General features: G+C 40.4%; 1 protein-coding gene across 4 annotated transcripts in view; it reads right to left on the bottom strand.

Annotated features, from left to right (window-relative positions):
• Positions 1–27,166, bottom strand: part of PPARGC1A (PPARG coactivator 1 alpha) — a gene marked incomplete at both ends in the record, with an annotated part of 631,219 nt that overhangs the window by 92,515 nt on the left and 511,538 nt on the right. Inside the window, one exon of one of the 4 annotated variants that reach the window (XM_084233501.1) lies at positions 4,087–4,134. The exons of the other annotated variants lie outside the window; for them this stretch is intronic. Coding sequence (XP_084089627.1) covers positions 4,087–4,134 — 48 coding nt within the window. Of the gene's footprint in view, positions 1–4,086; positions 4,135–27,166 lie in introns of those variants that run through there. 4 annotated transcript variants of the gene reach the window in all.

Genomic DNA, 27,166 nt, shown 5'->3' with positions numbered 1-27,166 from the left:
ACAGCAATTTATTTCCATCATTTATATATATCCCTAAACTATGCTTTAAGTGAATTCAAAACCACTATTTTGCTTTGGACTTTTTAAATGATTTCATCATATTAAAAGGTTTAAAATAGTCTTTTGTGCCTGGGTGTGGTCTTTTACCTCCTTGCATGGAGTAGGTGATCTCTCAACTGTCCCACACTGTGGCTTTGGAGGAAAGTGAACCCCTTACCAGACAGGTAATCTAACTTCAAATGGAGTTCCCCCACTGCACACTGTGAAGAGTCCTGCAGAAACTTCCTTTGAGGGGGTTGCGGTGGGGGAGGTCCAGTGATGCCAGAGATGTTGGGATTTTATCCACCTACCAGCCAAGGTGTCTAAACCAGCAGCACATGCTCTGAGAAGGCACCCACAAGGCCTACCTTCCAAGGTCAGGGCAGAGGCTGTGGAGTGGTTCACATCCTGGCAGCATGAAGCTGGCGATTCTGCTTGGCATTTCAACTTTGAGTGAAATAAGTTTTATGCAGATGTTTTTCTCCAGCAGCCCAGTCATGCCTGGCAGGTGCATTACAGGGTTCATCCGCAGTCGCGTGTTCAGAAACCCCATGCAGAGAAGTAGGTACTGGGTAAGAGTCAGCAGTTGGCACGGGGAGGCTGGGGAGGAGGGTGGGCCTGATAATCAGCGTGGTTCTTCCCTGGACACCCCAGACCCCAATGGGGTCCCAACCTGCAGACATAAATGCTATGCAAAGAAAAGGTAACCCTCCACATCTAAACTCCTTCCTTATCACCTTATTGGTCTTTCCTTGTTTATGGTCTGAGTTAGCCCGAAGTTACAGATCGGTAGACTTGACTAGGTTTATAAGTAAGCGGAGGCTGGGCTGAAGAGAAGAGTTTGTTCTGGGACAATGCTCGTGTTTTGTTATGGGTGTAACTCTCCTCAGACTCCAGACCTGCCCACACTGCTTCTCCCCCAAGTACAAACACACAGTGTTAACTCTTCCACCACACCACCAATTCAGGGACACGGGGCGGGCTTTCGAAACGGTGCAAAAGCTACTCAGATTTCATGGGGGTGGAGGAGAATTACTTATTTGAAAAAATCAGCAACAAAAAATTTAAAATCCTTAGAAAATGCAGGACCTCTGCATCCGGCTTAAGTTCCTGTTGTGGAGACCACAACTTGGAAGCTGGGCTTTGGAAAGGGAAGTGACCTACCAACTTTGAACAACTTCGAGCCACCTCCCTCCTGCCCTGTCCAGGTATGGCTTGTTCAAAACCCTTTAATGGCTCCGAAATAGGAATTTTTAAACAACTTTTGGAAACTGCTGGAAAGGCCAGGTCCATTTCATGTATTTTACTCTGCTGTGATTCACCTATTTCTTTCTCTCCCTTGCCTTTCTCTTTCTTGTTTTCGCTTTTATGTTATGGTTGAAAAATGCACGTGAGCTCTTGCCAATGTTGACTGCTAATAAAATCAGGCTTCTGAACCAGGCATTATCCTGATCATCTAAAGCACATTAGTAGTAGCAAAGGTTCCTGTTATTAACTTATATTTGGCCTTTGGATGATGCCAGACTTAACAGTCCGAGCCCTGTAGCTGTCCTCATCTGACATGCTGATATTTACCGCTTCCCTATATATCTGTAACAGGTGTGCTTTACTGCAATTACAGAGGCACATTCTACTGCCTCTCTGCAACCATGACGGCTATTTCACAAGCGTAGCCTTCATTTTATAATAAGATTTAAGAGGATAAAGCAGTCACTAAACACAAAAGGCTAATTATTGTACGTTATTTCACCCCAACAGACTTTTCTCTTAGTTAAGGAGCAGACAATAAATTAGCTTAACTGCACTGATGATAATGAATCATTATAATTAAGTATAATTCTCCATTAACCTTTTGGAGGTTTTTGTGCCATTGATGGTAAATTTTAAAGAGAGAGAGAGAAGAAAGAGTGGACTCGACCACATTAATTATATTAATGTAAAAGGAACCTTACTTCTTAAAAAAAAAATCAGTGAAGACAGGAGAACAGGGATGAGGAGGGGGGACAATAAAGAGTGACAACTTAGTGCAGTGTATATCATGTGAATTGTCTCTATCAATCTCGGTAACCTTATTGTACATCACCCTCATTAAACTGTGAAACACTGAGGACCCTGAGTAGCTATAGCGATAGAGGCCTTTATTAGCCAATCTGCTGTCCTGCCATTATGTGCAAAAGGGCATAATACCTTTTAGGATGACAGCAAACATTAATGATTCAAAAAATAAGAAGCTCCCTACACTACCTGCTGCTCGTAATATTTTAGACTGACGGAGGTGATTCCTGAGCCGTGTTCGGGAAGGCAGGGTTCTAATGTCCAACAGTCAGTGCAACAGAGAAGTGACTGACCTGTCTCAGCCCATTGACAACTCAGTCCACAACTGGGCAGTGAGCAACAGACCTCACCTCCTAAAGAAAAAAAAAGGCCACTGTTCTACATGGTTCTGATGCTTCCTTGAAAATGACTGCAGGAATTCCAGTGATTGTTTCAGAATCTGCCCTATTTTCCATATAGTCAATCAACTCCTAGAAGCATCAGGAATTATACATGATGGGAAAATGAAACTTGCAGGCACTGAGACCCAGGGTGCCAGGCAGACAACCATCCGCAGGATACCCCAGCTACTTAAAGAAAATTAGGACTTTGAAGTCACTTATAACCCTGACTCATCATTGCTTCAAGATATATGAATTACCCCTATCTATTCCACCTTAACGAGCCATCACAACAAGATAAAAACAGTTATAATCTGCAAATACAACCTGCCACGGCAAGAGGGCAAAGCACCAGGGAGACAACATCTGCACACCCAGCAAAGAGTTAAGAATCCAGGCCATGCCTGGTTAGAGAGGAAAAATGCATTCACAGGGGGCCTTGGCCAAATTATTTTCCCTTTAGATGTGATCGCTGCACCACATGGACATCTTATTTAATCAAATCACGTGTGGCCCTTGAGCCTCCCCCTTACCCTACGTGCCCCCAGCCACCCAGAGGAAGCACTCCAGGTCCTCTGCCAGATTCATTGTTAGCAGCTCAGCTTCTCCGTGCAATTCAATTCGAGTCCATCTCACCAGAGTCCACAGAAAGTTTTGCTCGTTCCCAAGTTGCCCCAAACTTTCCGAGAACATTCCATTGGGCTGAATGCAAACACGCCGAGATCCTCTGTCCCCCAGTCAGTCACTCTAGACTCCAGAGATTACGAGGAAACGGCTTGCTTTTTTCCCCCTGTATGAATTGTAGCCAGCAGAGACTGTGGAATTGATGTATTGCCGTCTATTTTTACACAAGCAGCGAGCAGCTCCACACACGGTCCTGCATAAACTCTATTCTCTGCCGGCTCCAGGCAGCTCTCCGTGGTACGGAGAGATTTAACCATTGGCTTCCCTGCCACAACGCTAATGGAAAACCTTGCACTGTCAGGCAGATTTTTGGGTATTTGCTGACCGAATCTTTCAACCACACACAGGAGTTTTAAAGGAATCGGCCTCGTTGTTTTGTGTTCTGGGGGGAAAGCAATCTAAAATAGCCCAGGAGGATTATTTAGGATTTGGGGAGTTCTCCTGTCTGATGAACACAGAGGGAGGGGGAAAAAAAAAGCTCCAGACTAGAGACAAACCTGACTATATTTGAGCACATTCATTTTCATATTTTTATCTTCATCTTATTATAAATAGAAATGGCATTTTTCCAACCAGGCCACTAAACACCACTGGAAAGACTTCAGCTTCTGATTCATATCAATATCTTAGAGCATAAATATTGCATATGAGTAGAAACAGAGCCAAAGGCACATGGAAAGCGTTCCCAACTGCAACAGATACTGATGACAGCAGCTACGCTTTGATTTGCTCAAGGCATCTCCGAGCCGCCTTAAAATAGCAAACTTATTGGAGTTAAGATAAGATTGAGATTCCCTTCCACCAGCTCCTGCCTGGGCTACTTTTCTGCCTCCTCTCCTCGCCCAAGCCCTTCCCCCTACAGGAACGATTGCATGGCCAGGGCAGCTTCAGTGCTGGCTGCAGTGCCGAGAGCCCAGCCCCAGCTCACCTCGATGTCACTCCAGACACAGTCCTGGTTGCACATGTCCCACGCCATCCAGCTCCTGAATGACGCCAGTCAAGCTTGTTTCAACTCCAATCCACAGTGACACAGAGCACACACTCATGCAGGCAACCAGCCCCTTACTGAGAGTGAACTGTAGGCACCTGTCTTACTACAGTCCCCAGTCACATGACAAAGCTATTAAAAAGTAGGCTGGGCTGTCACTCACCCAGCCTCCCTTCTCCTGTGCAGCTTGCTGCTCAACTCCTGACGTCACTCCGAGGCAGCCCTCTGCCTCAGTGAAGTAACGCTTAAAAAAAAAAAAAAAAAAAACACGGAAAGAAGAAAGAAACACTTGGACTTTGGGAGGCTTTAAGCATCACGCTGTGACTAAAGTCAGCTTTGAATGCCACCGGCTCTAAACGGAGCCCTGGCCATCGCATAACTCAAATCCCCTGCAAGCTTTTTTTAATTTATTTTTCCTTCCCAAACAAGCAAGTGGCAAAGCTCCCTGTTTCATGACCAAGTAACTAATTTCTTAGCTAAAATTTGTACTCCCCCCGGGACTGGAATTCACAGATCTCCAAGTGGACTCAGGCTGGGTTTAGGACTAAGCAGGAGCTTATCACATGATGCATTTTTAGGACACATTTTCCAAGGGGGGGAGTTTTTGAAGGCAGCAAATGGGGCTTTTTTTTTTTTTTTTTTTTGGGCTTGTTTCATCAACAAAACAGCCTGTGTTTGTTAAGGTATAAACAAACTCCTCCACCCAGGAATCAGCCGTCCCCTGGCTGTAGAGAATACCAGCTCCTGAAGTGTTACTGCAGTTTGCTTTGCTCCATATAAGGAGAAGGAGCAACAAAATACCATCCTTTCAGGTTCCTTCGAAGTAGTTCCATTTCCCTCATAGGCTCCCAGAAAACAAGTGTTAGTAAATAGTGGCTACTGCTGTGCCCAGACCAGCTTCGTTTCCCGGCTCCCTTCTATTCATACATTTCCTCTCTGACTGCCTTAGGGTGCCTTTTTGAATAAACACTGGATTCCAACCCTAGGGACCTGGGCTGTGCAGTTTGCATTTGAGATCAAGAATGTCCAAGGAGTAAGGGAAAAATACAGGCATGCTACTCGCAGAAATAGTCATTTCTTGAGTTTTTTTTTTTTTTTCCCCAGCTTCAACCCTGAGACAATGAGGGCTAATGCAGGTAGAACTGTTTTGTGATGACACTAGACACTGAATCCATAACAACCCCAAGGTCCTAGACAGAGCCGAGAAACACTTCCCAAAACACAGCTGAGATCTGGTTTAACCCTTCCAAGTTCCAGAGAGACACATACATGGGTATATAGTTCTGAATATATTTCTATAGAATGCAAAGCCCAATATACTTTTAAAATCAGCCCAGTTCTTTATACTTGATAGTGAAGCATATGAAAAAATTTTTCCAGGTATCTAAAAATGATTTTTAAAGTACTGTCAATTTAAACTCCTATTCTATCAAGGTTCATTTAATGTGCTCTCTGTTGTCCAACTCTTACTAATGAAAAATATGGTTATTTGCTCTAACATAGTTTGAAACTAGCACTGCTCCAATATTAAAGTGAAAGAATGAAGAAACAGAAAAAACAAAACACATGATTGTTTGGTTCTTTCAAATCACATATGAGAAATCTGTCTACTCTGATAGTCTGCAACAAGTTGTTAGCAAATTCTGAATAATGTGATGAAATTGACAGTTTGTCATTACTAGACATAAAAAGATGGTCAAAAGCTTTGCCATTTTAAGATAGCTGAATACATTTCACCGGCACACGTCCCCTCTTACAAATAATGGAAAACTACTGTAGTTTTAATTTTTGAAATTGAGAAGGAACAGGAAAATACAACCTCGGGAAGACTTTTTATACCTGCTATTTGTGGCACGACTCTGAACTCCCACAAAGAAACACTAATTTTCATCCCAATTATTTTCTGATTTAATGTAACACTACAGTAAATTATTAAAATTCAGGGCAAAGGTCCTTGACTCTACCCTCAACACAGTCAACTGTGAAATAATATTGGTCACTTGACCAAGAAGAGTTGGTATTTATTAATTATTATCAGGTGATCCTTGTCCCTGTGTCAAGATATTCTTTGAGACTTCTAATTGTGTTCATTGAATGTGAGACACCCATTATAAATATTTAAATCCTATTCACACATTTTAAAGAAGTTCTTTACACTAAGACACTTTTTATTAATGTTTTTGATATTTTAACCTGCTTACATTGTATTGCTGAGGTTTTCTTATTTGTCTTTTTATCTTCTAATTCCGCTTTTCCTTAATCAAATCAGCATATTCACTGAATCCAGAGATAGCTTTAGCTGTGCTTTTTTTCCTCCACCATCACAGAGGGGGTTAGTTAGGAGTCAAAACATTGAAATGATTCATAAACTATAGCATACTGCATTTTCCCCTCAAATTGCTATTATTGTACAAATAGAAATCGAAATAGATTCATGGGACAAATTGGAATGCCTGCTGCTATTTTTTTAAGTCTCAAAATTACAACTCTAAAGAGAGGGATATTTTAGAAGTCTGATAATTTGGTTAATTAGCTCTTCAGATTAAAAATTCTCCTCTGTCCAGTTTTTTTCTTTTCTCAGGAGAACGTAAATTGTTAGTTGCTCACCAACCTTGGTCTTTTCTGGCTTCCCTGACAGTTTCTATATTTAATTCTCTCTTGCCTTGATGGCTTCTTTCCTCTCTCCCTGCAGTTTTCTTTCTATCCTTTTCCTCCATCCTGCCTCCCAGATCTCCAAATGTTTTGGTTTCAATCAACAAGGATCTACTGAAACCTTTCTGTGTCCTCAGCAAGGTGTTACAAGGTCTGCCTAGAAGGCATATGACAGGGACGCAGGGAGCCTATAATGTCAGGGCGAGCCAGTCGTTACAAACAGAGAAAAATTTGATATTTAACAACCCTGTTACTGTGCTCAATATCCAGATTCCTCCTTTTCTTCAAACACACCCTTTTAGGTACAAAGTCCTCCACTAGCCATTATAATTCACAGCCCAATCAGCCCCATTTTGTCTCAACAATAGAAAGAGGTATTTATTAACATCTGTTGAGTGCCCATAATGTGCATATCTACACAGACAGCAGATTCCACCCTGATGGAATTTCTCCCCTCCAGAGTTCTGTTAACATTTCCTAAGGCTCTCCCATTGGGGGAGGCTGGAGGTTCTATCCTCAGAGCTGCTAACAAGAGAAGAATTCAATTCTATAACAAACATATTTGATAAAGTATAAAACATTTGGGTTTCCAGCCCAAAACAGGCTTTTGTCACCGTTCATATTTCAGACCAATATCCACTTCTAAAAATTAAACACAAACTCAAATACCCTATCTTCAAATAGCCAAGCCCACAGCAGCAAAAAAAAAAAAAAAAAAAAAACAAAAAAAAACAAAACTGATTTTGATGTCATTGTTTTATGTGGGTGAGAACTTAGAAGTAAAGACCCAGTGGTAAAAGTTTCTTTACCTATTTGTTTTTATAAGCTTATAACAAACAAGAATGAAAGTTTTCAAGGAATAAAAGTGGAAAAGAAACATTTACAGTAGAACTTACATGGGCTAGACATTAAAATCAGCATCTTCTATGCCATGCTTCAATCAATTCAGTCCTCAAAACTACCCAATAAAATTATCTGTACACAATTTTTAACTGAGAAAAACAAACAGAGCAAGAGTTCAGATAGCAGCTGAATAGAAGATGCAGATCTCTGAAATCCCTTTCTAGGGAGAAGGGAAGTTTCATATGGAAGAACAATCTTCATTTCCAAATCCAAAGCACAGTAGAAGTCCTTGCTACTGCAACTTTCTATACAAAAGTCTCCTTACTGGAAATCATCATTCCAGGGAATGCCTCCTGCCTAGAGCATTCTCCCAGAAAGGAAAGAGGTCCGCCCAGAATCCTAATATTTTTAAAGTTAATCATTGCTAACAGGCATCCAATTGTTTGCTTTTAATCCCTACAGGGGCTAATTGACCCTCACACGCCACACCACTTGCTGAGCCTGCACTTGGAGCTTCTGGACACATTTAAAGAAGGACTTTTCAGGACACAAAAGCCAGGAGCAGGGTAGGTATAACCATGCCCTGTAGCCTATAAACATTCTGAAATTCAGTCCTATTTTACACAAAACTGCCCTGCTGACATCAGTATGTGCAAAGGATCTTTGGGGAAACAAAAAGGGGAAAGTCAGTGTTCAGTTTTTACCCCTTATAACACTCACTGATTTAATTTATTTTTAGCAGACCAGAGGTGCTAGACCACCTCAAAATCATGTATCTGAATAAACCCCTTATGCAGGCCATCTTCAGGGCACTGAGTCAGCCTCTCTTTTAACTTGGACCTCAAAATCCACTCTGTTCACATGAAAACAAACAAAAGAAAAATGTGAAAATTAATCTGAGTTGCAGTCACTTAGACTAATCTAAACAGAAAGAAAAAGTATGCTTAGGAGGCCCCCAGATAAGAGATAATAAAAGGATGGTTGTGATCTGATTTGTCTGATATTTTAACTCTGCTGTACTTAATGCATCTATAGACATTTTCATTTACTTTAATTATTTCAGGTTAATTCATCTAAATACAGTGTTATTGATTATTTAGACAAGACATGCTCAATAGGATTATTTAGCAATGTGGTTTTCTTTTTTACTCAGACTGAAAAGAAAGCACATCATATTTTATTAAATTTGGTACAATTAAAAAATTTAAAGTGCTACTGAACCTCAATAACATAATAGTTCACTTAGTAAGAAAGGGATTTATCCCCTAAATGAAAGATCTTAGGGAGGGCCAGAGAAAACTGAGATCCATGGATTGCTCAATTGAAAATAATATTTGGAAGTTAAATAGTTCTCCGGGTACTTGTGTTTGGAGTTTGGATCCTACTGAGCTCAATTTTTCTTCATTTTGGGGGAGAAAAATATAGTTTTCAACTAGTTTTAAAATGGAAAAATAAATATTTTTTTTTAATTTTTCATTCCATGAGCTAAGCATTGGAAAGGCTTTTGTGTATTCTGCTTTTGCTCCTGTTACAGACATTTCAAGGACTTGATATATGAACTTTAAGAGCTATCTATGTACTAAAATCGTGGGGATGTAGAAAGGAAATACATTCTCATTTTAAGAAGCAATTAGTTTAATTTCTAAGTTAAATCTTTTGATAATATCTTACTTTACATTTGCTAGCCCAACTAGACACAGGGTTTTGGGGGAAGCATCCAAATACTACTGGTAAGATCATAAACAGGTGCAAGTTTTTCCAATGGAGAAACAGACAATAGGCACCCCAAAATGTATAAATTGGACATCCCCCTAAATCCTAAAATTCTACTTCTAGAAATTAATTCTAAGGAAATAGGGGGATGTATGCAAAGATTTTTGGTGTGAGGATGTGTGAGTCAATGACACCTTATTTACATTATTGAAAATACTGTAAATATCCAGCATTAATGGCCTAGTTAAATAAATTATAGAGCAGTGTGTTTGTATTGATATAGATGTAGATTTATATTCAATGTTATCATTAAAAACTGCTATAAAATACATTTAATAGCATAATGGGAAAATGTTCAAATTATATAAACATGTAAAATTACCCCCGAAAAAAAAACCATAATCACAACACATTGACATGTAAATATATACACTCAGAAAGAAAGAAAAGAGGATGAGGAGAATGCATAGCAAAGGGATTACAGTAGCTAATGACATAAATTCTTTTTAATTTCCTTTGTTTAGTGCCTTTTTGTAATTATAAAGTGTGCTGTGACAAAAATGGAAATTTTTATATTCAGGAGAGTAACAATTATTCATCATTAAAAGAAATTTAGAGATTCAGACCTATAGTTATATCTTATTGTTAGCAAATAGAAATAGCCCCTGACATCAATACAAGTCTGAAATATTCATTAAAGATTAAAAACAAATCATTTCTGTTATTAAACCCCAAGTCTAGCAGCTACTCCTCTCAAGACACAAGGCACATGAGCAATCATAGAAGATAGGACCCAGTACATTTAGAAACCCTCTGCGTTCTGAATTACAGTACAGGGAAGCTAACAACTACCATTAGTGGACCCAAACCACTGGTGTCATCACCATTGTCATTTTGCTCCTCAATTTAAAATTTCATCAATTAAGTTAAATGTGCCATTTAAAAATATAATTAACTTTGTTAAGGAGATTTCAGTTACTTATTTAAAAACATCTATTCGGTACTCGGTTTTCTTCCCTTCTGGCACCTAATAGAATTCAGAAGTACATACCGGGGGAGGGGAAAATAACAAATGTTTTGAGAGTGATATGACTAAACAATTAAGAAGAGATTTTGCCAAATGGGTAATAGGAAGAAACAGTCCGAGAAGGTTTAAGAGAAGAGGTGTTAGAGACTCCTGTTGAGAGAGCTGAAATTGATTGGATGAGGAAGAGAGGAAAATGCTGTCCGAGGTTGAAAGCAATGAGTTGCATGTGAACTTCTGGAACACGATCCACTTCTACATGGAGGCCAATGCGGTCATGCTGAAGCCCTGCTCTCACCGCAGGCAGCTCATCCTGGGCCTCCAAAGATCACAAGGAAAGGCGGGGAACCCTCTTTCCCCTGGAGGCTGACTATATCCCCAGGAATGAAAGCTCTATCATTAGCCTCTTCGAGTTAGCATTCTCACAGCTTTGTGGGGTCCCTCTACTTGGGTGGTCACTCTTGCTCTTGAACTTTCAAAAGTGTTTTATCTTTTATATCACATCTAATTTCAAAAACAACTTGACATGCTGGAGAGATACACATACCAGGATTGATGTATCTCAATAAGCTGCATTTGGGGGAGACTAACAGGAGACTGTCAGTGCTCAAAGCAATTCTGAATTTTTGTTTTAGTATTTGGAAAATAGCTTCCCCCCCCAAATTATTTCTATTGAAGTAAACTAGGTTTATATTTTTGTATTTTTCTCTGGGGGTTATATGCTTGAACCTCTATAATCTATATTTTCATATCCTGCCTACAACACATGTTCCTTCCCTCCCCACTCACCCCTACTATCCCCCCACCCCGAGGGTTGCCTCAGTCTTGAGTAAGATGTTAAGAGTTTATTACTGGTTTAGTTTTGAGTGATCCTTTGATATGTTTCTCTATATTCTCTATATTCCACATTAAGTGACACCATCTAGTGTTTGTCTTTCTCCTTCTGACTCATGATCCTCTCCAGTTCCATCCATGTTTTCACAAATGGTAGGAGTTCAACTTTTTTCATAGTGGAGTAGTATTCCATGCGTACATAAAAAATGTCACATTTTTCTGACCTACTCTTCTGTCCTTGACCACTTAGGCTGTTCTCACAACTTAGCTATTGTAAATACAGTTGCAGTGAACATAGGAGCACACATAGCTCTTCAAATGAATGATTTTGTAATCTTTGAATAGATACCCAGGAGTGGAAAATTTGGGTCAGATGGACAATCCAATTTTTAATATTTTGAGAAAGCTCCATACTATTTTCCATAGGGACTGGACTACTTTTAAACATTGAGAATTTTCATGAGAAGAGAAGTCCAAGCTTGGAACCAAGGCTGCACTCATGAGATTTAAAGTGCTCACATGAGGCTCAAGTCTCTCTAATAAGTAGAGTGACTTTATGGTCCATGACTTAGCCCAAAATGGAAGGAACAGGATGGCAGGAAAAACACAGGCCCTTATTGAGCTGTTTGAATAGCCCACAATTCCACTTTAGGTAGTTTACTTAGTGACTCTGAGCCTCATTTTCCTTATCTACCAACAGAGACATTCAGATTCTATTATATCCAAGCTCCCTGCCAACTCTCAAAAGCAGTGATGCACCCGCCTTGATAGAGACAGGAAAATTGGGAAAACTTCTTTGCTTAGGGTATATGCAAATGCTTCATTGTCCAAAGGCACTAAAAATCAGGAAGAGTGGACAAGAAAGGTCTCTGAGGCTCAACTTTACTGAAAGAACACAGCTTCTTCACCTTTCTGGCAATTTGGATATTTAGCTTTCTAGCCAGTCCAGAAAAATGAAAAAAAAAATTAAAGTACTTGTGAAATATAATACTTTCAGCAGCACACATTGGCTCTGAGAAGAATGGGCCTCTTCTCACAGGTTTCTCACCAATCCCAGTTGTTGCCCCAGAGAAACAGCAAGCTTTCATCTTGCTTATCCCAGATTCTATGAAGTAGAACAAGTCACATGGAAGACCGAGTTCTTGCTTACCCAGTAAGAGTAGAAAACACACAACTGATGTGATTGTGACCATGTGCTTATGCTTGCACGTGGATGCCATTAACACACCATCATGTGACTCGGTTTTTGAACAGGTAAGAAATGATGTCACCCAAAGAGAGATTTAGAAAAGAGGAGCGATCCTATTTTCAGGGTTTTGTAAATAGGGATAAGATCTATAGCCACTGGGGAAATAAAGCTTAATATAACCCTTCTGCCTCCTAATATCAGACCACTTCACTCCCTGCTCCCCCACAAGTAAAAAGGTCATTATATGTGGTGTTATTTGGTAAAAGGAGACCATGCCTCTTTTTAATTTGAATGGAATCATCTGGGCTATTACTATAGAGTGGAGGGAGGAAGGAAGGGCATATGCCCAAAATACTTTATCATGGCGTCATTAGCAAATATATTAAACCAAGGCTGAGTCACAAGATAGTTGATATATTACTGGAGGATCCAGAGCTTTTCCATTCAGTTGTGTTCTTTATACAAACAATCCTGTTCAGCAGGAGACAGCAGATCTTTGCTTTAACACCATCTAATACCACCCACCTTGGAGATTCTCCTTTAGAGTTGAAAAAATAGGCACAGGTACACTAAACTCCCTTCTAGAAAATTTGGAAAAGGAGCTCTGGCGAGGGTGGAGTAAGCAAAGACCAGGTTATGATAAATCTTAGTAAGAACAAAGCCTTGTTAAACCAACTACTAGTCTCAACAATGCTGGTGGCTCAATCAGGATGCCTTGGCATAACACATTTACCTTCACATTTTCCTGTAACCAGAGAAAAGACTCAATAGGAAAACTAATAGAGAAAGTGCATGTGAAACAATCTCCAAAGGTAGCTTGTAAGTCTTCCCCTTTTAAAGAAGCCCAAATCTCTACTATCCTTTGAAGATCTCAGGTTGCGCTTTGTCCCAAGCGGATGACCAGGATAGATTCTTTTACTCGTTTCACAACAAAAATTTCTGACTATTCCTGAAGTATAACTTTCTGCCAGCCATCTTACTAGGTCCTTTTCCATGCGAGGCACCTAAAAATAGAGCACACCTAACCTTTCACGCAGCTTACAGAACTGCTAAGTGGGAACTCCAATTTAGCACGGTGCTCTGGGTATTATCACTGTGCTCTGTCTCCTCTCTCCCAATACCCTGTGTTGAATACCCTGCAAAAAATACAGCACCAGAGTGATTTGCTGGCATGAACCTTGCAAGGCAACTGTTAAGGTACCCTACATGAGCTTTATTTTGTTTTTGATGAAATCCAATGAAATGGTACCTTATAATTTTCTGCAAAAGCCAATGGAAATAATAATTAAGGTTCATTAAACCTAATAATGCCACTTCTAATATTATAGTTGTTTGGGCTTTATAATTCAAAAGTACAGCCAGGTGCAGCAAAGAAAGTGAAAGAACATCTACTATATATCAAAACATGGATAAATGTCTCAAACATATGTGAAGCAAAAGAAGTCAGACACACCAAAAAGTTACATACCCTATTATTCTATTCTTTACATTTAAAAAGTACAGAAACAGAATACCCTATTTATGCAACTGGAAGTCAGAATAGAGGTTGCTTTTGGCATACAAGGTCGGGAACTGGGACCATGGTCAGAGAGAGGGGTTCCCAAAAGCAAGTCATGGTTTATTTCTTACTGTGGGTGCTGGTTATGTGGGTAATTCCTACCGGTGAAAATTCCTAGCACTGAACCTTTATGATATATAGGTGCAATGTGTTTTAGTATGATGTGAATTTTCAGTATTTGCATCATACTAAACCTCATAGGGAAGAACGAGAAAGTGACCTTCCTACATTACAAAGTTTTAAAGTTTGCTACCTTCCTATCAAAGGAAAAAAACCTGAATGTTCAACGTATCTTCTAAAAGAAGACATTGCCACATAGACAGAAAACACGGAGTAGAAATCCAGGGGCCTGATGACTCCAGGTTTGTTTGACTTGAACAAAGTCTCACTTCTACCTTCCAGAGCCATTTTCTCTTCTCTCACAAGATGGGATAGGATTACGTGTTCTCTGAATGCATTTTTTTAAATGATTGAAATGATCCTTTCAACTCTCAAACTTTGCCTTTCATTCAAAGTTCATCATCAAAGCGTGTCATTCATTGACTTGGTTTGAAAATGGCCCCCTTCTCTGGTCCCCTTCTCTGCCCCTTATTATCTATCTGTGGGATCCCCAGTAAGTTACCTAAACTATCTGAACCTCATAGTCTACGAAACCGCACTTTTACTAAAATAGCCACATAAATTCTTATATGACGTGGCTAGTATTGGGGTTAAATGAAATGTCATGAACCCCAAGTTTGGCATATAGTATGTACTCAATAATGACATCTGCTGTGCACATACAAATACTTGAAACTCAATTTAATATCAAGCAACACTGGAGTAGACACATCAATTTCTGCTCTTTGCTTGACTTGTTCACGTAAAATAAGAGCTCAAAACAGGGCATAGCCCCGTTGCTTTAAAGTCTCACATTCAGCTGACTTTCCAAGTGCGCGCAGACAGAGCTCTCACCTAAGCTGCAGCGGTGCCTAGTGCCTGTTGGCTGCTCTGCTGACCTGCACAAAGCCAAATAGCCTCATGCTAGTCCCGACCTGGCTCTACCTCCCTAGAGACCAGAAGTAGCAAGTGCAGAAAATAGTCTTAGTTTCCATGATGCTGGCCACACAAGTTATCTGAGCTAAAGTCTTTCAAGAGTTTCTCAGTTAAGAAACCAGACATCCATATGGTGCATACAATCTGACAGGATACCATGAGTTTGCAAACGTAGAGGAACTGCCAAGTATCAAATCATCAAATCGTATTTGAAAATGGTGATATCTATGGAGGAAGAAAGGAAAACAGAGCCACAGAAGCCAAACAATTCGATAGAAAGTCAATTTTGCCACCAGTGGCCGATCAACTAAATGTCTTAACATTCACACTCAACTCGCCAATTTGCAATCAATCATACAATTGCTTTTGAAATTGATAAAATGACATTAAGGGTGTGTTGCATTTCATCTTAGATATTTAATGTGTAATGAAATGCTGACAAGCTGGCATAGAAATTGAAAGCCATGCTACCCAACATAGCAGCCACTACCTAAATACGGGGCACGTGTTAAGTGTCATCAAAATTAAGATGTGCTGCTAGGCTGCGAAGCTGCCCCCAGCCTCTGCAGTGCCGGTTCAATCTCCGGCCACTGGCGAGGGTCCCGCATAGCGTGACAGACCTCTCCTGCCGCCTGCTGCTCCCCTCAGCAGTGTATTTCATCAGTCTGCCTGTTCTGTTCCCCACTCTGGCTCTGGTGAATTATCTCACCCTTCCATGCTTCTGACTGTACCCAGTGCTTGAATAAATAAATAAATCTTTAAAAAAAAATTAAGATTTGCTGTAAATGTGCTGAAGTACATAGGATTTCAAAGTCTTAGCTTGAAAAATCAAGTGGAAAGTGTCTCCTGATCATTAACATTGAATACATGTGATATCATACTTTGGATCTATGGGGAAAATAAAAATATAATTAAAATTAAATTTGCCTTTTCTACTGGTGGTTACAAGAAAACGTGAGATGACTTGTGTACGGAGCATCATCTTCCTATTTGACATGCTGGTCTGAAGGTTTGCAAGTTCCCTCAAGTAAGCAATAGCACCCATGCACAGAAAAGTAATGGATTACAGAATATGAACGAAAAGGGGCATTAGAGCAGGGCCACCACAGTGCACAATGCCAGGGGGCACCACTCACAGCCCGGGTCTGTGAAGTACGATCCTGAACTTCCCAGGATTCAGCTTACACAGCCTTATAGGACATGCTGCACAATCCATTCTCCCTCTGTAATCAGGAATCCCTTCTAGAACATCCCTCAGGCAACCCCATACATCTTTTCAACACCTTCCACACTTTTTCAAAACATATACATAGTAATGAGATGCAAATCGATAAAGTGACGTCTGCCCAGTATTCCAGATGGGAAGGGTAGAAAATAGAGCATATTATGAAACTCTAATAGGATGCACAAGAAGGCCAGAGCAATACAAAGTATGCAAAGCTGAGATATATACAAGGATGCAATGTCCTCAGACGACTGTTTTCCTCCTGGAGACTAGAGGCATTTTTCAGAGGGTAGCATTCACTTTAATTACAAAATGCACCCGCCTCTCTCTTCCAAGGGAAAAATGCCTGTTGTTGCATCTATAATGTAGCTTTAGTTTTTGATGCCAAAAATGATTCAGTAAACACAGTTATGTTATGGTTACTATTTCTTATTCAGTACTCAAATTAATCTCAAGGCAGTGCTGGCATTAATTCAATTTGACGCCTGTGCTTAGGATTTCACATAGGTGCCTTCATCCAATTCTTCTTTGCAACTAATAAAATCTTAATTCATGGTAATATATTTATTTCTAGTTCAGTTCATGTTAAGGAGTGCAGTACTTTACAGAAAACTAATTAATATCAATCATATGTTATAACACTTTTAATGGTTCAGAGGAAAATCCTACGCTGGGGGAAAGATTAGATGAACCAAAGGGGTCTTAGCCCACCCTATTGACTTTATTTTTAGGATTTGAGAAAAAGATACCAAACATCATTTCAAATATTAATTTAATTGAGGTGAGCATCATGGGAAGATTAGGGATTAAGGACCCTAGTTCTGAACCCTAATAGGCCATTGATTCGATGTAGCCCGAGAATGTAATTTGCATTCTCAGAGTCTCTGTTTTCTACCTATTTTGTGTAATAACCATATAATTTGCAAGTAGGTAAAGATATTCAAATTCAAATTGCATGGCACTATTAAAATAATAGCAAGACCTCTGCAAATGTTGGGAACAATTCTATTTTTATGTCATGTTTGAGTAATGTTGATAGCATTCTTGGGATTGGACATATAGTCAGAGGGATAATTTGAGCAGAAACCTTGACAGTGCCCTAAGTGGTGCCCCCTGGAGTTGTGCAATGCAATGGCTCTCAAATTCCCTTAAGGAATTAGGTGTAAAGGGCCTAATTCTCCCCCAGGCACAAAGAATTACACAACACTTTGAAAATCTCAAGAAATAAATAATTCAATAGTTCCCTTGAAATGCATCGCCCTAATATCCAGTCTTTCCAAATTAAGCATTAGGTGTTGCATCCACTCGATGACAATTTATCCACCCTGATATGCTACCAGCACACACACACACACACAAAGATACACACTAGTCATGTTTTTGCCTCTTTAACAATCTATACTTCCATAACTGAGATATATGTGTGTGTATGTGTGTGTGTATATATATATGGGGGTGGGGAGGAAGAGACTGGGAGAGAGCAAGAACGAGAGCAAGGGAAGGAGGGAGGGAGGGAAAGAGAGAGGGAGATAGATTTTAATCCTGATTACTAGAAATAAAACAGCAGCAGCATACTGGTTTCTAGGTGCAGAGATAATGCCTCTTGATACTCACACTTAAAATGGAATCCATGGATGATAACCCCCAGACGTGTCATTCATTTTACTGCAGTGTAAGTACTTGTACCACAGGTTGCAGAAGCGCTCACAACCGGGGCTTAGACCTGGTACTTTTTAATTCACAAGGGTAGTGACGTGGGCGGGCACCTGGGAGTCACTGCTCAATGAACTCCACAATAGGACACAATCTGAAACCCAGTCTTAGCCAGATAGGGACGTAAGAGCAAATATATACAGTATCATGTGCTTTCCAACAGCCCTGTGTCTCGAGGGAGCTCTCTGACATCAGCAGCTGAGACAGGTGGTTCCCTTTCCAACTGTGGAAAATAAAACCCTCTTGCAGAGGCACTAAGTAAATATAGCTGTACTGTAATTTTTCCTTGGTGCACTCTCCCTGTGATTTCTATCCTGTGATGATACTTTATCGAATGATCCCTATCAGGGCATCCTTCCATGCTAATAACTGACAAAACATTTGCAAACTGGCTAAAACTGGCATTAAAGCTCAGTAGCTGTAATGAGGACTCTGTTTTGCTCCTGCCGTTGGTAGCACTAGAGTTTTTCTCCTCTCGTTTATTCAGAATAGGTTGTCAAGTGGTGGGCCAAAGCTCTGCAGGAGTATGTCACCCTTTGTCCCCTGTAACTAATACAGCCCAACAAAATGACAGACAAAAGTCAGACCATCTTAAAGTCATGCATAGAGCAGGTCAATACCAATCATATCCAGTTTGAGTCTGAGAAGCAAAATCAGCTGAGATGTACTAAGCCCTTTGTGGCCACAACTATTTGCTTTTGCATTTAAGAATCGCTGGCAGAAGGGCACCCTGTAACGTGTGTATAAAATTACTTAATTCAACTTCTATTTCCCTTTCTGAACATAGATACTTTTACACTCTGACAGCCGCTGGCTCTTAAAGCATTCTCCTTTTTGTTGTATCTCCTTAGAAACACAAATCTTGTTCCCTGGCAGCGGTGCTCTAAACGCTGTACCACATGCCCAAACTAGTTCTCCCTCGCAGCTTTAATTCACAGTAAGTGGCATGAAAGGAGGTCAGCCCTTCTCAGAAAACACTCGGAGTTCTTTTCGACTTCAGAATCTATTTTGGAAAGCCACACTCCCTGGTACGTAAAGAGCGGCTTCCCGTTCTGAAATCTGGACTATAACTACTGATGACTTTATAAAACGGTCTGCCAAGGGGCAAACTCGGGGTGATGATGACAGTTTCAACTCACGATCATAATTCCCTAAAAGAATTCAGGAAACTGTGAAACCCCACTCCACTCCCCAAAATAACCCTTTCATTTGAAAACTATTTATGACACGCACCCATGTTACAGCTTTTCTTTCCTGAAGAGTTCATTGAAAGTCTAACTCAATAAGGCATCTTAATCCCCCAAGCTTCCATGGTAACATACAACTGCAATAAATCTGAAGAATGGGAAAGGAAATAAGGTATTCCTGCTTCCCCCTTCCTCTTTCAACTTTCAAAACAGTCTTTCCTACTTCTTTAAGGTTCAAAGTTCATTGCTCTCGAGCTAGAGTAAAAATACAAGCAAGAAGGAAATAATATCCTGCATTCGATGAATATTTGCGAAATGCTAAGCAATTTGCAAAGTAGTTATCCGAATTAACTCATATATAAGAGGACCAAATGCTATTCGTGTGCCATACTAGGGTAAAGCTTGCTAAAACTTAGAAACAAAAGGCTGGGAGCTTGAAGTCAGTCTTGCCTGATGCCAAATATGTTGCTCTTAATAAGAAAATTGTGCAGGAGATGGATATTTTTTGCTTGTGCCCATAACATTTAGACATCTAGGAGTCCCCCAATAAATGAGTTGGGAACACAGCTTCATATGCAGAAGGAAAGTAAAAACTCCACACACATCTCGTTGAAATCACCAGAGAAATTAAGAATAGACAGGACTCAAACAGGAACACAACCAATAGTTGGCAAGCTGTTCTGCTCAAAAGTCACACTGCAGGTGTCTATGACCATGATCTGGACACAGCATTTAAAAGAATGCACCTTTCTTTGAGATCAAGATTTAGGTAAACTTGTGTGTCTGATTCACAGCATTGAAGAGCACCCCCAGAGAGGGAGCCCTCATTATCATATCACCCTTTCCCCTAAATCAGAGTTCATTTGCAGATGGCAATTGTAAGTAAAGTTCAGATTAGAAATCTTAACACTATTTGGTCAACCATAATACAATGAAGTCGCCCATGACACAAATGTGCTTCCACACAAATCTACCATGACGTGTACCTTATGTTCATCTAGGTCTAGAACAGAACTCAGTCAAGACTTGAATCTTGACTCTTAACACCAACAACTGGATCAGTTTCCAATATATATCTGATAGCTTTTGTGTGGAAGTATGGCCAAAGATGAAAGGGTCAGATGAGTCAGGAGCATCCCAAACTGACTGTGGTTCAGGTCTTTAGAAAGGGGGGCTGAGGTATGTTGTTTTCTGACTTCAAAAATTTAAATGCACAAACTCAACTAAATTTATTTCCATAAAAAAGTGTAGACTGAGCCTTTGTGATTCTGGTCTTGAAACAATTATAACTAAGTTTCAAAATACCTGGATCACTTAGTAGATTGGATGGTCAACATTCAGTTGAGTAGGTGCCAAAGAAAATGGCTCATAAGCCAGCACAGACTGCCTCCTGACACAGCCGAATAGAGCAAAGGCAAAAAGGAATAGCCAATGGCTATTGGGGAGATAGGAATGTGATCATCAATTCTGAAATCCTTGTGAATTTCATCCATCACCATCACACTTAAAATAAAATAAAATTCACACTGACTATAACTGAGGAGGAATGACAGCGCATGCTCTGATTATGTAATATTTTAAGATCTGGCCCAAAGTACTGATTTTTTTTTTTTTTTTTGAAAAAACTTCAGCTTCTAAAAGAGCATTAAGCCAAGTTCATGTTCATGATCTCTTCCCAGGTATGCAAATCCTGGTACAATGGTACAGGAACAAACACTTCAAAGCAGAATCAGAACTAAGATGGATGCAAAATACATTGGCCAGGAAAGCTGTGCTGGCCACAAAGAGTGCCAGATACAGCAACATGAATGTCAAGTCATTTCAAGACACTCTACTTCAATATCACCACCTGTGCTACCTAATTTCTCTGAATCATCGTTCCATCTAGAAAATAGACAGTAACACTTCATTGCAGGCTTATCATAGGAATTCAGCAGGCTGAACTGAGGGCATATAAGCAGGAGGCTTGCAGAGACCTCAATGCTGTGGTGGGCAATATACAAACAAATGTCCATTTCCTTTCCTGGTCAAGTTTCTCAGCCCCCGTTAGTTCTCTGCCCTCCTATCTTTTCGTCTCCCTCGTTTCTTAGGGCATTTTTAAAATAAAATACCTGCCCTGGGCCTCCCCTGGTAGCGCAGTGGTTGAGCGCTGGGCTGAGAAGCTGCCTGCAGCCTCTGCAGTGCCGGTTTAATCCCTGGCCACCGGCGAGGGTCCCACATGGCGCAATAGACCTCTCCTGCCGCCCGCTGCTCCCCTCAGCAGTGTATTTCGTCAGTCTGCCTGTTCTGTTACCTGTTCTGGCTCTGGTGAATTCCCTCACCCTCCCGCGCTTCTGACTGTACCCAGTGCTTGTATAAATAAATAAATCTTTTATTAAAATAAATAAAATAAAATAAAATACCTGCCCTAAGATGTGTTATCCCATGGCACAACACTGAGATTTATGAATATAGAAGTGTGTATGGGATCCAGGGCTCAAGTAACCCTCTCTGTGGGTGTCTTGCCCACATCTGAAAGGGCATCATGTGGAGGACGTGCCAGCTCCACTTGGGGTACAAAGTAAGCTTCAGTGAGAATGTGGAAGGAGACATTTTAAGATATCAAAGATCTGTGTGAAAGAGAAATCTCAAAAACTTTAAATAAAATTGCTATCTGTATCTACTGCCAATGCTTAATCGTTGCAAGATTGAGTAAATGTATACAGAGAGATCCATAGCAAAGTGCTACCAAATGTAAAAAGAAACCCCAAAACGAGTGACAGACAATGTCTATATTTTCCAACTCAAGCATCTCTAGATGTTTACTTAAAAGCCAGATTGTCAAAGACTAAAAATGAAAAGTCAAAATTTTGAAAAATCAAAAGTAGGTGAAGTTCAATTTCTACTCAGAAAAAAAGGAACGTCTGAAAGTTTCCTTATGTATGTGTGAAGAAGCTTTCTCTGAATATCTACATCAGAAAATGACTCTATAGGTGCCCAGCATTTAAAAAATGCAATAAATTAACCTGGTGACGTAAGAGAGAAGAAATTCTCAGATATACATACTGTTTTTCTAAATATTATCGGTAGCCACCACCACTTAAAAGGGGGATCTAGAACAGAAAAGAAAATACCATCGTGCTGGGAAAATTATCCACAAAGAATCAGCTCTTCAATTCATGTCTACAGTTGTTATTTATAGTCTCACAGACAGTAACTTTAGACTTGTCAAAGGGTGTAAAATGTACTTCCTTCTCCTCTAGATGAACTCTGTCTAGAACATACTAACTCTTCACAGACTTCCTACCTTGTAAAGGTAAAGTGGATCCTAAAAATTCAAAAACATCCAGCCTTTTTGGACATTTTTGACTCTGTTCGGGTCAAAGAATTACTTTCATTCCAAGAGGCCAAGGAAAGACACACAAGTCAAATCGCCCTGGACACGGCCACACAGGTGGGAACACAAATACCTGCAGATGTGTCGATCACAAGATACGAGGAGAAACAGCCACCTGTCATGAGTCAGTGACGCAGTAAGAACGCTCCGAAAGGCTGTCCAGCAACAGGCCAGGAGCTTTGTGTGGGTAAGATTTCATAACTTTCTGCTCTGAAAGTGCTTCCAGTCTGACAGTGACTAGGTCAGACTAATGATCAGTCAACACACCCATGTGTGAACACAACAATAGCAAGTGTGTTGAGCCAGAAGAGATGCTGATCAGTTCGGGGCTTGACATTGATCTAAGGAAGCTTGTAAGCAGCTAAGCATGAAAATGCCGTTCAGCCTTGGGAAGAGTCAGAGAGGCCCTCGTCCCATATGTATTTCAGATTAAAAACCAGACTCATTCCTAAATGATGCACATATAGAGAAGTCCAGCAGAGTTCTAATCTTCATCTCAGCAGCTGCTTCATTGATTAGTTTAAATGATCCAATAGAAGAGTCATTCAAAGGAAAGATTTTGGTGCCTCTGGGTGCCCACTCACTAGTTTAGTGCAGTATTGGCAACCATGTATGGATGCCAACATAACGAAGGAAAACAAGGAAAACAGACATGGTTTGCCAGGACCTTGCCTATCCAGTCATGCACCTTCCAGTGAAAGTTTTGGAAACCAGAACAGTGAGTGGCAAAGGCACACTTGGCTAGAAAAGAGCATGTCTTCTAGCCTGGCTCAAGAAGATGTGGTATCTATACACAATGGAATACTATGCAGCAATCAAAAAGATAAACTCATGCCATTTGCAGCAACATGGATAGAGCTGGAAGGAATTATGCTCAGTAAAATAAGACAGAAGGAAAAAGAAAAATACCAGATTGTTTCACTTATAGGAGGAATGTAAGTGAACCAAATAAGGGACTAGGAAAAATAATTATAATACATCAAAAAGCAAAATTAGCAAGCAGCTATTAATCAGAGATACTCTGCAGGGGAAGGGGAGGAAGAGGAATCAAAACAGGGGAGAGAATGTGATCTTACACAAGGGACTATGGTGATGGTGCACGGGTGAAGTGGTGGGAATTTCACTGGGACTACACCTGAGAGGAGAGTGCATGTATTGTACACAAAGGAAGACTGCTATAAAATACATATAAAATAATTTTTTATAGAGGCATGTTTTTGTTTATTTATTTGTTTGTTTGTTTTGTTTATACATGCACTGGGTACAGTCAGAAGCGCGGGAGGGTGAGAGAATTCACCAGAGCCAGAGCAGAGCAGGCAGAAGGACCAAAGTACACTGCTGAGGGGAGCAGCGGGTGGTAGGAGAGGTCTGCGCGCCATGCGGGACCCTCCTCCGGTGGCCGGGGAGCAGCTGGGGATCGAACCGGCGCTGCAGAGGCCGCAGGCAGCTTCGTAACCCAGCGCTCAATCGCTGCGCCACCGGGGAGGCCCTAAAATAAAAAATTTTTAAGAAGATGGTTGAAAAAAAAGAGCATGTGGATTCCTCTGGCGTTGGGAGTTTATTGGGACCTCAAAAAGTGTTAGAGGCAGAAAGATGGATAATGAGGGAAAAACAACATTTCCTTTGAAATAAAACTGAACTAGGAACAGAACCAGGCTCTGGACCTCCCTAACTCTATGAAATGGGTCAAGGCCTAGTCTCCCTGAGCCTCTTTAAAACACAGAATACACCCCGTGCTCTCAGAGTATATAAGGATCAGATACCCATCTTGGCACCTGGGAGCTATTTGGTAAATGTTAGTTCTCCTCAATACTAAGGAGACTTGAAAATAAAAAGTCCTGGTGACAAATGATGAATCATACAAGGTCTAGTGTTAGGTGCTAAGGGAAATACAAAGAAATATGAAAGGGAGCGAGAGCTGAGGTTTGGCTCTCAACCAGGTGGTGGGATGCAGGTGCCTATATGAGCTTACTGAAAATCAGTCATTAACCCACAGGATTCCAGGGAGTCACTAGTAAGCCTGGTGATATGAAATCTAGAGCAGTTCAAAATGGACATATGGGGTTTTTAAAATATAAAATCTAATGTGTGGTGACCACTATGCATCCACTCTATTCGCAGCACATTCTACAAATAATTTTATGAAATGGGAACCTACCGTTATCTCTTTTTTTTTTTTTTTTGATGAAAAAGTTGATAGAGTTGAGTAACCTGTGCAAAGTGACACATCTAGGAAACAGCAGGGTTGGACTTGAACCTGGGCAGCCTGATTCCAGAGTACATGCCTTACCCCATGCACTAAACTCTCGTTCTATCTTTGCTGTGTTCCAAAGTTTTCATTCCCTCATTAAAATTCTGTGAGGTACTAAAGGTACACAGTTGAATAAGACCCAGCTCCTGGTCTCACAGCCAAATAGAGAGAGTGGGTCTCTGATCTGGGAGCAACAGAGGGATCGATAAGAATAAAACACAAAGGACAGAGAGATCTGCTCTGGGAAGGTGTGAGCCAGTAGAACAAAGCCTTTCTCCCACTCACCCCACCTCCTTGAAACTACCCCGTGTGTGCCTGGCACAGAGGGGGCACAAGCAGCAGAAATCTTTCCCTTTTCCAATACTGGTTATCAAGAGAATGATACTTTCCACCAAACTTACTTACAAATATAAATAAAATACAACTCATTCTCTTGAGGAGTGTATGATGTTGTGGCGAAAGAGATATGGACTCAAATACAAGTTCATCTAGTTTATGGTTATGAGCTGAAATCTTGAGATCAGAGACATGATATACAGTTAAAGTCCTGCTGTAAATACCCCAATAAGTTCTGATCATTACCCGATGATCTTCCTAATGGGTCCCCAGTCTCACAGTATCTGCTGTTAATTGTTTATAAACAGATTAAAGACTATGAATTTAACTAAGGAGCACATGTTAAACTATAATTACCTAACAACTTCCAATGGGGCAAAAAATTGACAGTATCCATCACAGTCTGGAGAACTCATGATACATGAACATGAATTCCATCAAAAAAAAGATATTAAATATTATGTATATTGGTTATACCTATTAAATACATACATAGTGGTAGTTTCTATAAAGCACCCATTTTTAAGAACATGTGATGCAGGGGACTGTTCAGAAACTGCATTTCCCAAGTATAACCAGTCATGAATTGAGTCATGACAAAATAGAAAGATGGAGCAACAGTAGGTTATTAGGATTAGTTTGAAAATATACCCAATATGATAAACTAGTTTTTTAAGTAGAAAAAATGTAGTAGAAAAAGTTGAGAGGGAGATAAATTCCAGGTGAAGAAATGGTATCTTGCAAAGCAAGTTCTCAGTTGAGTTTATTAAGCCAGAACCTTGAGCAGCAAGGTGTAAATACTCACACCTTCACCTCTGAGGTTGACCTTCTCTCTCTCTCTCTCTCTCTCTCTCTCTCTCTCTCTCTCTCTCTCTCTCTCTCTCCCTCATATTCTCTGGAGACCCCTTACGAACACATCTTCCAATAAATTGTATGAATGCTCACTATGTGCCACTTTAAGAAGTTCAATTATAAAAGTCTGCCACTATTTCTCACCCTAAACCCCTGTAATAAATGAGCCCATGGATTGTTGACCCTCAGCAGTACTAGACCAACTGGTGGGATACCTACAAGCCTAGGGCTATAATTTTTAACATGATTTCAAAATAAGATAAATTTTGAACTTAGAATTGAGGAAATACAAGCAACAAAATGAGATTTAAAGACAGGTTGAATGCAATGCTCATGGAAAAAAAGACATTGTCTTGTTCAAAATTGTGTCCATAGGACTAAAATGGTGACGAAATACTTTAATCCACATGTTGAAAATGGATGAATGAATGATAGAATTTTAGAATTATGTAGAGAAAGGTAGAAAGGTAGAAATATTTTCCATTAATTGGTATCAACTCAAGTCATTTTATTGCAGAATTATCAGAGCGACACAAAGGAGCAAGCTTCCCCTCATCCTTTGCAACCTCCATGCATTCACCACATGTGACAGAGCAGCCAGTCACTCTGTATAGGTTGTGCTGCCCCAGCACTGTGAAGATAAAGAAGATGAAAGTCTAGTCTTTGGAGCACCCCAGGATAGCAAGTGAACAGAAGAATAAATGAGTATAATTTTATCATCGTATACACCTGAGCAGCGATGCAGGAGGTGCTGGGAAACCTCAGAGAACGGACACCCTTTTTTGGAGGGCACGTGCATTCATTCATTTCTTTTTTTTTTTTTAAGATTTATTTTATTTATTTGTGCATTCAAAGCTGGGGTGGAGGCCAGAGATATGGGGGGTGGTGAGAGGATTCACCAGAAACAGAGTGGGGAGCAGAACAGGAGGATTGACTGAAATACACTGCTGAGGGGAGCAGTGCGTGAGTCAAGAGAGGTGTGCTGCACCATGTGGGTCACCTCCCTGACCAGGGATTGAACTCATGTGGTGGTGGCTGCCAATAGCTTCATAGTGCTGAGACTTAACCTCTTACACCACCAGGGAGGCCCCATCATTCATTTCTTAAGTGAATTTTCATAAAGCTGAACACCATGTCAGGTGCTATGCTGTGTCCTGGAAATACTCAGCATGATAAATAATATTAATAGTGGCTATATTTTATTGAGTGCTCACTGTGTTTTGGACACTGTT

This window comes from Talpa europaea (genome assembly GCF_964194135.1).
Source record: "Talpa europaea genome assembly, chromosome: 5".
Classification (NCBI taxonomy): domain Eukaryota; kingdom Metazoa; phylum Chordata; class Mammalia; order Eulipotyphla; family Talpidae; genus Talpa; species Talpa europaea.
This window is presented reverse-complemented; position numbering and strand designations above follow the sequence as displayed.